The sequence below is a fragment of the Alnus glutinosa genome, chromosome 12 (genome assembly GCF_958979055.1).
Source record: "Alnus glutinosa chromosome 12, dhAlnGlut1.1, whole genome shotgun sequence".
Lineage (NCBI taxonomy): Eukaryota > Viridiplantae > Streptophyta > Magnoliopsida > Fagales > Betulaceae > Alnus > Alnus glutinosa.
In genome coordinates this window covers 1,826,004-1,841,188 of record NC_084897.1, presented here as the reverse complement: position 1 = coordinate 1,841,188, position 15,185 = coordinate 1,826,004, and the positions used below count along the sequence as shown (strand labels likewise).

Sequence of the window (15,185 nt, the reverse complement as noted above, 5' to 3'; positions counted from 1 at the left end):
TGATTACAAAAGTTTGAGATAGAGAAGGTTTCTATCTAGGAGAGTTTACATAGAAATAGGATTACACTAAAGGATAGGTTTAATTTAAACCTATTCTGATCTAAACAAATATAACCGGTTGGAATTCTCGTCTAAGTCTAACCGGTTTGTTTACAATTCAAACTTTAGAAGTTATCTCTTATCTTCGATTGAAGATAAGAGACCTTTAGCGCTCGGACTCTTTGACAAGAATCCGAGTGCTTTAACACCGTGTATCATGCTCGTACCAAGCACATTGAGGTTGACTACTATTTTGTGCGTGAAAAAAGTGCTTAATCATGACATTGTTCTGAAGTGCATATCCACTAATGATTAGGTCGCTGGTATTTTTACCAAAGGCTTAGGGTTTGCTTGGTTTTTGTTTCTTCAGCTCAAGCTCATGGTGATTCCATCCCCCATGAGCTTGTGGGGGGGGGGGGGGGGGGGGGGGGGGGGGGTGGTAGAGACAATATAACTGTTGGAACAAAAGTAGCCGTTGACACACATTCTGTCAATGCACCCAATCATCCAGAGCATGATACACTTCCAGCATATTCTGGAACTTCCGAAACTAAGAGAGCAAATCATGCAACTCCTCAAATCATGGGATCCAATCGTGCTGTCCAAGAAGCAGTATCCTCCAATCCATCTGTTACTCCTCAAATTGTGGAATCAACCGAGGTAATTAATCACATTAGGCAAGACAACCCTCCATCGCACAAGTCCTACCTAATAGCAAGATACACAAGATACAACTTGCCATCTCAAGCCACTGCCAGCTCTGCGTGCATTGCAAGTCTGCCCGTTCTCAAGGAATGTAAAATCAGCAAAGGAAATCTGTTCCATATGCGTATAAGCTAGACTTAAGTGTAATTGTTTCTATCGTATTCTTTCCATATTTAGTCTAGGAATTCTGTATATAAAATGTGTATAGCATCCTTTGTAATCTTTAAGTCATCGAATATAAGAACTATCAAATCTTGTCAAATCCCAGCAGCAAAATTGCTAGGGATCCAAATCCCAGAAATATGGGTGTGTTTCATAAAGGTTTTTTAGGTGACTATATATATATATATATATATATATATATATATATATGTATGTGTGTGTGTGTGTATTTTTATTTATTTTTTAATAGCAATAAGAAGTGATTGGTGTAATACAAAGTAGAAAAAAGTTTTGATTTTTTTTTTTTTGTAAGGAAAATTGAAAACGATTGTTAAAAAGTAATTGATGTGATATAAAAAGTGAAAAAAATTGTTAAAAAATTATTGATGTAATATAAAAAGTTGAATATTTTGAAATTAACTTTTTTAGAGAAAAAAATGAGAGTATTTGCCAAACAAGCCCATAAGGGAATAAGTTCCGTATTCCTAGTCCTTTAAATGTAACTCATTATTAAGGGAAGGAATCAAGTAGAAGAGGATTTAATCCTCATTATTAAAATATGCAGGGACGATCACAAATAAAGTTAATAGGTGATAAAATGTGAAATAACAAGTTTTTCTTGAAATTGATTTGAAATAAATTCTTTTAATTCAGTTTATTAAATTGATATATTTGTTTTTAGAGCATATGCATTTTAAAAAATGCATGTAAAAGGTAAAAATGTATGCGAGAATCACATTTTTTAAAGATAAACGTCAGTGTAATACACCGGATTAGAGAAAACTATGTCCAATGCCTCCAAAATTTAGGGTAATTTTGAGTTGTAATTAGATACTTTGGTTATTCATTAAAAAAAAAAAAAAAAAAACAAACAACATCAACGATCTTAAGGTGATGTCCACTTTTTCTAATAAACCAAAAGGAAATATTATTGATATTTATGATAAATTCAATTACATTGAAGAAATTGCTTATGATGGATCTTGACTTTTATTATATTAAGGCAAACATTAAGACAATGATTTGCATATTAATACAGTATCTTTTTGGATTACAAAAATCTTGAATCTTGATTACCAAACTAACTGCCATTAAACAAAATTTTATTGTGTCATTAATAGTTAAACAATTTCAATGTACTGTAAAATCGAGGAAATCCACCTCACAGTACTGAGTCTAAATACTTATATTTTGCATTTAATAGTCACCTAATATATATGCATTAAAAATAACTTTACCGAAGACATATTTTTTCAATTATTTTTATTTTTCTTTGGGATCCAAGGCACTTTCTCAACTAGATGGATAAGGATGGAAGAATACTATGATTTTATTCATAATATTGTAACTTCATAGAGTTATACTATTGATGATCTCAATGAAAGCTTGAAATTTTCACTAAAAAAGAAAAAAGAAAAAAAATGCTAGGATGAATATTTGTTTAGATCAATATTGAGGAGTTAGACAAATATACACATAATGAATATGTGAAATATTTAGATAATCTTAATTTGCGCTTTTAATTTTCTCTTAACCAATGGTGGGATTTAGCTAGCTAGTTGCCCTATGTTAGAGTATATTAGGGGATTTGATTTCAGAGATTTATTATAATTATTGTTATCTCCTATAAATCAAATTTGATGGTAATTAAATACCATATTTATTTACCAAAATTCTCATATAAATATGAATCTAATGTATTATGAAAATATCAAGAGAAATATATAAGAATAGCCATTTGAGTTTTACCCTATGGACATAGGTTATAAACAGAACCACGTAAAATCTTTTATCTTTATTTTACTATTCCGCTTTAATTTTCTTTATATTATATTTTCTTTCACCCTAAGAGAACCTTGAAAAATTACTTTGATTCATGGAAATTAAGTTGGACCGGACTATTGAACCTTATCATGAGTTTGTACACTTGAGTACTATATGGAAGTAGCGAATATAAAACTTTTCTTTTTTGGATGAAACGAACATAATTTGCTAAGCTTTTTGAGAATTCAGAATGAACAAAGTTTTCATTTAAACTGGATTGTAGGACATACCTTAAACTCAGTTTATTAAACCCACATAAATGCATGTAAAATCACATGCTTTAAGAATAATTATCAATTTAATAGATCGTGTTAATTATATGAGTTTCCTCAAACTCAATTTGAAGGAAAGGTTTGTCGGTTTAGAATCTTAGTTTTATCGCGCCGAAAACATAGTTAAACAAACTGAATTTATCATAAATATCAATATTATTTCTTTTTGGTTTGATTAGAATCTTAGCTTTTTCGCGTTGAAAACATATTTTAAGTGATTTAAATTTCTAACAATAATATTAATTCAACCTATTCACCGCGTCTAAACAAATTGATAAACTCTCAAATGTGTGTGTATATATAATTTAGTCATCGTTTATAACTGCCCAGCTTTTTGAGAGACCAGAATCATCCCATATATGGAAGTGTTATTAATTGAACAAAAAAAAAACTAGGTGCTGGTTAAGATGCTAACGTAATTCCTCGTACTAGTTTTCCAGTTGACCTCTAGAATTATTATCTTCTTTTTTTTTAAGAGTGGTTTTCTTTCCTGTTTGTTGCATAGTGTGGCACAAGACTGTTAATTTTTAACACGTGGGACCGAATGAATTTGACACAAAATTAGTGGGTGAGAGTTGAAGAGTTTGATCCATTTAATTAAGGGGGTCGGGTTAGGATTTGCCTATATAATCTCATACTCATGCGTTGACACAACATAAGAGCTAATAAGTTTTTATATGATCTACGAACTCAACACAAATTCAACATAAAATTAACAAGTTAGAATTAAGTAATTTGATTGGTTTAAATAAATAAATCAGATTAAGGTCTTAGACGTATGACTCGACCCACGAAAGTGAATCTTAACCCATAAATGTTGAGTTTGGTGCATGGAGGACAAGCCCTAAGAGTTCGCGTCAATCCACCCTTATCTCCAACATGCTTTTTGCTCTAGCGATTACAACAATAAGTATCTATATATTTGTCACTCAAATTACCAAAATAAGCCACACTCTTTCAAAAGATTCTACACATTGCGCAAGAACAATACCATGGCCCTTCCATATTAGAAAGACTTTGAGAGACTAATTTATTCTTAGGTCTATTATAGACAAAGGTACATAGGAAGACAGATTTTCTCCCTCTTCGATCTCCGTCACCGGCACTTTTTGGGCGCATGCAGGTCCTTTCTCTCTCTCTCTCTCTCTCTCTCTCTCTCTCTCTCTCTCTCTATCTATCTATCTATCTATCTATCTATCTCTCTCTCTCAAGCATGAATTCATTTTCTCTAATTTATGGTGGGTTAAGTCGATCTATATACAGATCTACTTTCAAAAACAGTACTCTCTAGCTAGCTCCCTCCATTGATCATGAAATGTGAGAAAAGAGATTTATGGATGATCATTTCATATGCCATTCATTTATAGATAACTTGCAGAAACAATACATTTAGTTTGTTTTTCAAAGGTAGATTATAGTTGATTCCCCCCCCCCCCCCCCCCCCCCCCTATTTGGTCTGTTCTAAGGTTTTTACAAATTAATCATTTAATATATATATATGCCTTTTTACTTAAGATAATGATCGATCTATGATAAACGTCCAGATGACTATTTGTTATACATGTTCATTATCCTTAGAAAATAAAGAGTGTACAAAATGAACATGCAAAGACATAAATGGAATAAGAACTTGCAGGCTAGGTTAGTTTTTTGATCTAGGGTAAAAGTTACTAGCTAAAGTTTAATCCGTGACAACTTCAGAATCCCAGCTCTCATATAAATGAAGGAGGTTCAACAATAATATGATATATGCTCATTTTATTTATGAAATTAGCATTGAATAATTAGTTTGCTGATCTTCCTTTTTCATTTTCCCTTGCTTCATTATAATTTTAAGGCCCATGGCTATAAAACTTTGCAAATTCTTATAGATCAACAGGATCTGGAACTTTTTGAGAAAGAAATTAATGAAGTAAAGCTCAAATTTGAATGGAAATATCATTTTTTAGTAATTTGAAAACAGTAAAGCAAAGTTCTTACTTAGCATACCTAGCCTTAAATCTAGGAACCCAAGGATTTCTATCTATTGAAAATAAAAAAAAAAACAAGAAAAAAGAGATAAATTGATCGCTTTGAGGGGATTGAATCTCCAATCGATCACTTCGAATGGATCAACCTTCAATTTGCCTTTTTGTATGTTTCTTCTTCATCGAATTGCCATATTGTAACTACATTGAATTTGCTAGAATAAAGCAAGACTTATTTAAGTAAGAAAATCTAGGGTTTAGCTTACATATATGAAAACAAATTCAATTGTTAGTTTAAAAAAAAGTTATATAAATGTTGTAAACGTATCATATATATCTCATTAGGAAATAGCCTATTGGAGAAATAGAATTAAAATATGTTGATAGAATTTATTAAGGAAATAAAAATCTAGGCTAGAGTTTCCAAACAAGTCAATATCTTAATTAAAAAATACAATTTATGAAGTGAAGGACATGCACTTAAATGAATTAGAAAAAATACGACTAATTGAATCTCTTATATATCATTGGTTACACATTCCTTATCAATGTTAATGCATTTTAGAAATAATTATCATCGGTAGCACATCCCTTTGTCATGATACATCTAGAAATATTTGTACGTAAAAACTCAAGGTCACGCTCGCAGTTGATGACCAGCGAGCGCGACCTTGAGTTTGGTTTGTTTAGTTCCTAACATCTAGAAATAGTATAGGAATAGTTATTTCTAACTATTTGGTTTGTTTAATTTATTATTTCTAGGAATAACCATTCCATAGGAATGGTTATTCCTCATTTTGAAGAATAGACATTAATCCCGAAAATGAGAGAAATAGGTATTCTTTAAAGAATTGAATAGGCCTGAATTTTTTTCCCCAAAAAAAGAAAAAGAAATATTCTTCATGGGTGACCACCCAAGCCTTGGGTGGTCATCCACCCCAATTAATCAAAAGCAGTGAGGTGAATGTGACCACCCTTAATGGTTTCGGGGGTGGTCACGCCACCTCCGAAGCTCGTCGATGTCCACCCCTGAAGCTTCTAGTTGTGGTGGCACTGCCTAACCCCCCCTCTCCCATAGAGACTATTTCATCTTTTTAAGAGTTTGAATTAAATTTAAATAAATAAATAAATAACTTATCATTCATTTGTTGTCACAAAACAAAAGGATATGAATGATAATTCCATTCAAACTCTTTATATTTTATGTAATACCATTCTTATTCCTAAAGAATCATCATTCTAGTGTACCAATTAAACGTTGTTAGAATATACGAAAAATATAATATATTTTCCATATATTCTAACAAGTTGGAGAGAATAGTTTTTGTTTTTATTTTGGGTTAGAAAAAAAAAAAAATTGTTGTAGGGTAAGAATTCTTTTGAAAAAAAGATTTATTTCCATAATTTAATTGTAATATTAATATACACACCCATTCTCATTTCACAGGGGGTCATAAGTAAATACCATTTGGTTCAATCAATATTTCCAGAAAAAAATGGTATTTCAATTCGCTTTTTTTTTTTTTTTTCCTTGAGATCCCAGTCTAGACGTAATTAAACTAAAGAAGGAAAAAAATCATAAGCTCTAGTAAAAGAAATTAAAATTCAAAACTCTAATTATGGTTGTCGAGGTCGTTAAAATTCTATGGTAATTATAAGTATTGCTCGTAGTTCAAAAACTAAATTGGTGGTTAAAAAAGAATCCTGATGTCCCCTCCAAATGATGTGCTAAAAGAAAAATAAAAAAGAAAACAAAAAATGAAAATGAAAAGAAGAAAGACATACTACTTTTTTATAAACCCTAAATTTTCTCATAGTACCTAGGTCAAACTCTTTTACTTGAATCACAAGGAGAAAGTTTCCTTATAAGTCTCCCTCAAAAGAAGGAAAATTTTCTATTACTTAATTATAATTGCATCTCTCTTGATTAATTACCTAGTTACATCTCTTGTATATTAATCTAACGGCTCTCATATATTCATAATGACCCAAATCTAATAGTCAGCATGCAAGGTTTAACTTCCCTACGTAGAAAACATTCCATCCATGATAGCAATATGTTTTTGAGTTGTACGTAGAAAATAACAGAGAGAGAGAGAGAGAGAGGGCCATGGTCGTACTCGTTGGGTCTAGGAAGAGAGCTACGCACTATTTGTAGAAGATGATATATTAATTACAGGTTCTCTCTCTCTCTCTCTCTCTCTCTCTCTCTCTCTCTCTAATTTATTTTCTTCTTTTTTAATGGTGGGCTAAAGTTTCTTTGTTTATCTTGCTACGTTGTGTAATACAAGAAAAAGACCATAATTGAATTTATGGAGTATGGGGACACCGAAAACTGAAGTCAACATTAAGTGAAAACAATATTAATTGAATCATAATAAAAACTTTAATTAGTTTTCGTTTTCTATAGGAATTAAGTACTTTAACTTCAAGTAAAAATAGTGATTAGTATGTTTGATAGAGGTTTTGAATTTTTTTTTTTTTTTAAAAAAAATTTTGATTTGAAAAAGTGTTTTGATGTGATATAAAAGCGATAAGTGTTTTTTGGTTGATACATACACATTTAAAAAATGTTTTGTATTTTGAATTGATGTTAATAATTTTGAGAAAAGTGTGCTCTTGGTTTTGAAAACATAACTGTATTTTTAAAAATGCTACCAAATGAGGCCAATGTACATTACCATGACAAGACAACGAGAATTAGACTTTGTTTGCTAAAATTGTATTCTTCTCTGTTTTGTTTTTTGTTCTCCATAACAAAAATATTAATAAACAACTTAAAACACAAAATTTCAGCACAAAATTTTTGGTGTGATAAGGCATAATTTTCTTTTCATGGGTAGCATGCATATATATATATATATATATGTTACCTTAGATTTCTTTATAAATTTCATTTATAAAATATTTCATCAGCACAAGAATCTTTTATGTCGAAAATAGAAAAGTAGATTAGTGAAAGCCTATATATCACATAGTTAGCTAGTCGGCCAAAAATGGGGTAAAATGAATCCCAAAAAATAGTTTAAATGTTGTAAGAATTCTTTTTTCATTATGATAATAACATATTTAAAAGCAATGATCAGTTTCTGATTTGTGTTGATTGGTTGTTCGCAACAAATATTTACAAGTTAATTACCATCATCCTAATTAAATGAGCCGCGTGCTTTTTACCCCTTAATTTTATAATCCCACAAAAAATTTCATATATACCTATAGTGTTTAATTGGTTTGATCATTGATGAGACATAGTAGCATTTGAAACAAAATTTGCTATGAAGAAAAAAAAAAAAAAAAAACTTGAAGCAGTTCTACTGCCCAAATTGTTAGTAATTTGAGCAGTAAATATGAGAGAATTCGTATAGTACGTAGATAAAGAAAAAACAACACAAGAAAAAAGAAGAAGAAGAAGAAGAAGAAAGACGTACTATTTTTGTATAAACCCTAAATTTTCTTATAGTACATAGGTCAAACTCTTTTACTTGAAGCACAAGGAGAAATTTTCCTTAGAAGAAGGAAAATTTTCTATTACTTAATTAAATGCATCGATCTCTCTTGATTAATTACCTTGTTGCAGCTCTTGTATATTAATCTAATGGCTCTCATATATTCGTAATGACCCAAATCCAATAATCGGCAGGGTTTGACTTCCCTATGTAGAAAACGAATATCCATGAAAGCAATATATATGTTCTGAGTTGTACTAGAAAATAACACATACACAGAGAGAGAGAGAGAGAGGCCATGGTTGCTTGCTGGGTCTAGGATGAGAGCTACGAAATCTTTGTAGAAGAAGGGCAAAAAACAGGTAGAATTTTTTGGTATGAACTGCAATCAATATTCTCTTTCTACAGTTACTTACTTGTTAGCCGATGCTTTTTATGTTAATTATAGGGACGGATTTGTTGGAGAGCAAGAATTCAAAAAATAAAAATAAAAATTGAGCCTTTTGTTTGGAGATGAATCTAAAAAGTTCTTATAAAGATGTTTCCAAGTATGTTATCTAAACTCATGAGTGATTAATCAATAAAATTAAAGATTGGAACTGCAAGAAGACTATCAAGATAGTTAGTAAAGGAAATTTTAAGAAATTATTTATAGAAAAGAAGGGTGTCAACATATATAGCTTGTATACTATCATGAATGTCAACTATATTTAATAATTTTATTAATTATGAACTGTCATGCTCGATAAATTGCTATATCTAATGCTATTTTCATTCAAGTTCAAAATAAGTTCGTTAGTTATCCTCTACAATTTAGAGACCTTTTAGAAATTTTATTGTACTTTTTGTTACAGTACTATATCAATCGACAATTAGCTCTTTGTGACTAGAACAAGAAGATCTGACCAATGAAACGACTCAGTTCATCATTAGTGTTGCGGCCAGTTTCTTTTTTCTCAGTTATGGTAATCCTTCAATACTTTTCTTGCCCGTGATAACATATGTCTTTATAAATTCATTTGTGAAGATTTTTTGGTTATTGTTCAAGTGCTAACGAAAATTATTTTTTGTCTTTTTAAGAGTATTTTGTATTTGAGTTGTTTGTTAATATTTTTGTTTGGAAAAGATAAAACAAAATATATAAAAAGCTTCAATTCATATTTATGTTACATTAGAATAATTTTTCAAACAAAAAACAACAAATATTTATGTTACATATTACTCATTTTCTCTTTGTTTTTTTTTTCTCCCTATAAATATGTTTTTTCTTTCTTTCTTATTGTTGATTTCCAAGAATAACATGATGAAAAAAAGGTTTAAGCATTTGAAATCTATAAAAACCCTTATGATAATCCTCTACTCTAAAGTACTATTCTTTCCAATAATATATATATAAATTGTGATAATTGCACTCACTCACTATCAAACTCTCAATGCAGGCATTAACAGTGATATTATTGATCTCATGTTGGTATATTGCTATGATCAATCGTGTTGAGCGCCACTTGAATTTGAACACACATGCTTTTCACTCCAAGTTGCTATTCGAAATTGAAGAAAAAGCAAAGTTTTTACATCCAATAAATTCATCTGCAACAAATTTAGCAAGAGTTTTAGGTTCTTCTCTCAATGGATCAGCTAAACTCTCATTCTCCGAGATTGAGACTAGGGTTTGTATCATTAATATATATGCTCATCTCATAAATATTCTCTTTTAGTCAATTGGTTAATCTAATAAGAAATAGCTAATAATTTCTATTATTTATAGGTGGCTCCTGTGTTGTTTCAAGCATTGTCTACAGTTACATACTTATCTCAAATTTCTTACATTGGGTTAGAAGGTCTTTTTTTCTCATACTACACTGAAAGGAATCAAACTTTTGCGGTGTACTCCAACTCTTCATTTTCTTCTGATCGGAGTGATCCAAATGTAAGAAAGAACTACATCTCTTACATTCAATCTGTGAACAATAAGACAGGAAAATTATATGGAAAAGCTATTGAATCCCCTCCCTTGAGTATGATTAATACAAGCTGGTTTCAAGCAGCCTTGAATAGTACACATGGCTATGCCTCAGTTGAAACTGGATGGAACAATGTTGGAGATCTTCTTTTCCTTAACTCAGCAAGAATCAATGGAGGAGGAGTTATCTCTCTAGGGTTTCCTGTTGAAGCATTAACCGGCATTTTTACAAGCATGGATCGTCAAGATGAGAGCTCGTATTTGGCTACCAAAGATGGGAAAGTTCTAATAGATCAAGGCCTCCCAAACATTCATATGGTTCTTGACAACAACGTGGTTTCCTTACAATTGATGAAACCAAATGGGGATCAAATAGGTCGTGTTGGAAATGTTTCCTGCAGTAACCTAAAAGATGGCATGCCAAGAGCTTCTATTTTGAATATTCAGGAGAAAGAATACATGTTTTCTTGTTTGCTACTTGACATAGTGGGAGTGCCATCGGTATGTTTTGATTATTCACATCTATGCCTTTCATTCTCTCATTTTTTTTTCTTCACATTAAGTGTGTTTAGACATGAGAAGAAAAGTGTGATACACACATAATATATAGTACATATTATATATTATACACATATTAAATAACAACCATTTTCCTCCTTTTTATGGAAGAGTGATGTTAGGGTACTATAGTTTTTACTACATGTAAGTTTTCTTACAAATTGATGTGGCAATTCATAGTTGATGAAATGATTAAGCAAAAGGCTTGACTTATCAATATTTCAATTAGTTAGTGGCTGATTTGTCAACCATACACTCTTAATCATTTCAAGAATTATGGACAAAACATTTTCCTACATGGAAAATCATGAGAAGTAAGTGTTTTTTTTTTTCTTTGTCTTTCCTTGCCAAGAATTAATGCATGTGCATATATTGCTAAATTCTTCAGTGATCATTATTTCATTCCCATATAAGATAGACTTGTGGCTTTTAGTTTGATATACAGTTGGGTTCAACAGTTCATGTATCTAGTTCTATTTTTATGACTTTTTCAGGTATACTTATTGGGTTTCCCTCAAAATGGATTAGTCAGCCTTGTCCACAAGAACAAGAAAGTGGCATTGTTGCTGCTTATACTTATGATCGCTACAATGGTTGTTTCCACTGTAAGTTTTGTGCTTATAATCATTAGAGCTGCCAAGCAAGAAATGCATTTGTGTGCTGCGCTCATAAAACAAATGGAAGCAACTCAACAGGCAGAGAGGAAAAGTATGAATAAGAGTCTTGCCTTTGCTAGTGCCAGCCACGATGTTCGCGCTTCACTAGCAGGTCTTACTGGTTTGATAGAGCTATGCTATGATGAAGTTGCCCTTGGTTCTGAATTGCATACAAATTTAAGACAAATGGATACTTGTGCAAAGGACCTACTAGGTAATTTTGATGACTATTTGCTCTCTCTTCATAGCTTACTACACAAAGGAAAATGCTTGGGGTACTACTGCTTTTATTACGATCTTAATCAACTTGTAGTAAATGAAAGTTGTTGTACCCCAGCATTCATATGCAAAATATTGATGTATTTATTTAGACCCTCTTTAAAATTAATGTGTAGGTATATTGAATTCTATTCTTGATACAAGCAAGATCGAAGCGGGTAAGATGCAGCTTGAAGAAGAAGAATTTGATTTGGCCCAACTTATGGAGGATGTAGTTGACTTATATCATCCTGTTGGTATTAAAAAGGGAGTAGATGTAGTGTTGGATCCTTATGATGGTTCCATAATCAAATTTTCACAAGTGAAAGGTGACAGGGGAAAACTTAAGCAGATATTATGTAATTTACTAAGCAATGCGGTTAAATTTACTTCTGAGGGGCATGTAACGGTTCGAGCTTGGGTTAGAAAACCCAGTCTGCAGAATTCGATAATTGCTTCTAAAAGGAACTGCTTACCATGCTTGTTTTACAAGAACAGTCAAGCATATAATGACCTGGAAGCCATGAATGCAGCTCAACAAGATCCAAATGCTATAGAATTTGTATTTGAGGTGGATGATACTGGTAAAGGAATTCCAAAAGAGAAGCAAAAATCAGTCTTTGAAAACTATGTTCAAGTCAAAGAAACAGCTCTTGGACAAGGAGGCACTGGCTTAGGACTTGGCATTGTTCAGTCTCTGGTACATATGTCAAATACTTTTGTTCTTGCTTATCTAGAGTTTCAAATCATACATTAAACATTCATTCTGTTGACATTAATAAGATGAAACTATAGAATACTGTACCACAACAGACTTTTTGCCTTTACAATTATTCCACTGTTCTTGGATGATGCAGTTAGTAAATTTGATTAGATTCATATAATTATCATTAAAGTGGTTTGATTATCTTATTTTGCTTCACTTAAAAGTTTTTTTTTTTTTTTTTTGGTTTTGAATTTTGTGTTAGGTACGTTTAATGCATGGAGATATAGGAATTGTGGACAAGGAAATTGGCGAGAAGGGTACTTGCTTTAGATTCAATGTTTTACTCACTATATGTGAAAACATATCTTGTGATACTGCTAAATCAGAGGCCCTTGATATTGAAGAAGGTTGCACTCATCAAATGACTGTCAGCACCCCCAACCCTGGTCTTTGTATACGCACTCCTAGTCCAAAGTTGGCAATTCATACGCCTAGCCCTAGGCTAAAGGCATCCCATGTCGTTCTCTTGATTCAAAACAATGAGCGAATGAGGACTTCGCAAAGATTTATGGAGAATTTAGGTATTAAAGTATCAGTTGTCAAGCAATGGGAAAATCTTCCTTTTATTCTAAGGAAGATAAAACACAAGCAATCTTCAGGAAAGTCAGATTTGAGTTCTCCAAATGAGCACTTAAGCAGGTCTCCGTCTAGCACCTCCATCACTATAGAAATGGATAAGCCTTTGAATACCATTGATGGATCAGACTACATTCTATCAGTCTTCAAAAGGACTACACCTAGATGCACATCAAGCTTCATACTGATTGTGATTGATGCCAGTGCTGGACCATTAACAGAATTATGCAAGATTGTGGCAGAATTCAGAAAAGGCCTTCACAATACTTGTTGCAGGGTTGTATGGTTGGAGAAACCAACAATGCGTAGCATCAGCTTCAAAGGTGTTGAAGATGACATGATCAATTCTAATGATGTTATCATGTCTAAACCATTTCATGGTTCCCGTTTGTATGAAGTGGTAAGGCTTCTTCCAGAGTTTGGAGGTACATTGCATGGAAATATAGGCAAACAGAAGAGAGAAAGCATGCCACAAGTTAGAAAAATGCCTGGAGATCATCCCAGTTCATCAAGAATTCGGTCTTATTCAGAGAATTATATGACTCAAAGAGTTGAATTACAAGACCATAGCAGCAGCAGCGAGACTCCTGGGAAGAAAATCTTTTCATCCATTCAAAATTTGTCTCATGTTAGGTATGTTAAATTACCACTTATCTAAAAAACTTAAGCTGATAGGAAAGAGTAAATTTAATCATTTATTAATTACTTTAACAAGGTACTCCAAATCCAGAAGTCCTCTGAGACATGGAAAATCATCAAAAGAACAAGAACTACAAGAATGTGGTAACCCAAGCAATGAGAAGTTCTTGAGTGGGAAGAAGATCCTGGTTGCAGAGGACAATTTAGTGTTACGCATGGTGAATGTCTCCTCTCTTTCAGGGCTTGGTGCAATTGTTGAATACGCTACAAATGGACAGGAAGCTTTACAGCTGGTTTGCAATGGTCTAAGTGATAAAAGGAAACATGGAGCCTCTAACATTCTTCCATATGATTATATACTAATGGACTGTGAGGTAACATCCATGATTTCCTTCCCCTTCACATTTTTCATGGCTTTTTCTTCCCCTTCACATTATTCAATCATTTTATTTTCTCTTTTGAGTTAAAGCATATGAGATTTATGTGTTTGACAGATGCCTATCATGGATGGCTTTGAGGCAACAAAGAAAATAAGGGAAATGGAGAAGGATTACCGTGTTCATATTCCAATCATTGCATTAACTGGTCATGATGCATCAAGTGCAGAAGCAAAGAGGACAATTGAGGCCGGAATGGATGCTCATTTAGTTAAACCGCTGAGAAGGGAAGATCTATTGAAAGCCATAAGAATTATAGATAATAAACAAAAATATGTTTAAGCATATCTTATATCACTTATGCATTTTATAGTTATGACTATTGATACTAGTTTTTGTACCTTAAAGCTTTGGTTGTGTCACAGCTGAGGGTACCACATGTTCCCAATTGCTAATGTGGCACTCGTAGCTTGCATTATCTGCACACATGACATAGAATTCAAGTCGAACTCATATATATATGTATGTGAAATTGCGCTATTATAGAAGTTTTTTTTTTAGCATTTCTAGTAAATGCAGAAGATATATTGCATGATTTAGAGAGAATAGGCACTAAAAACTCAAAACAAAAACTTTCACTAGTGTTATCTTTTATATTCAGATCTACATAAAACTATATTGTACTAAAACACGATGATTCAAGGATAAAATATTTTTTCAAATTGAGTTGAAGAAAATTTTTTCAATCTAGTCTATTAATCTAACATTTGCTCTTTAGTGAAAAAACTTTGCTCATGATTCAATGGCACAAAACAACTAATTGAAGGCTTAAAGACTCTGGCTTATAAACTTCAAGGCCATGACCAAACTGCTTTATGATTGAAATTCAATTAATGTCAATGCAACAATAAGAAATGATAGGCAAGAAGGACTACAATACCTCAATTTTGAACACTAAATCCAAATTCTTACACATG

General features: G+C 32.1%; 1 protein-coding gene across 1 annotated transcript; it reads left to right on the top strand.

Moving 5' to 3' along the window:
* The first annotated feature begins 621 nt into the window (after window positions 1-621).
* On the top strand, window positions 622-14,550 carry LOC133851487 (histidine kinase CKI1-like). The gene is made up of 8 exons (XM_062287926.1): window positions 622-699; window positions 9,855-10,085; window positions 10,184-10,879; window positions 11,431-11,806; window positions 11,988-12,550; window positions 12,819-13,825; window positions 13,908-14,205; window positions 14,326-14,550. Exons 1-8 carry the CDS (start codon window positions 622-624, stop codon window positions 14,548-14,550), a joined length of 3,474 nt encoding a protein of 1,157 aa, XP_062143910.1.
* The last annotated feature ends 635 nt before the right edge of the window (window positions 14,551-15,185 follow it).

Excerpts from the sequence above, each read along its gene's own strand:
- LOC133851487 (XM_062287926.1), top strand. The coding sequence starts at position 622 with ATGGGATCCAATCGTGCTGTCCAAGAAGCAGTATCCTCCAATCCATCT. Across the intron at positions 700-9,854 it reads AAATTGTGGAATCAACCGAG|GCATTAACAGTGATATTATT; the intron begins GTAATTAATCAC and ends CTCTCAATGCAG. Across the intron at positions 10,086-10,183 it reads TCTCCGAGATTGAGACTAGG|GTGGCTCCTGTGTTGTTTCA; the intron begins GTTTGTATCATT and ends TATTATTTATAG.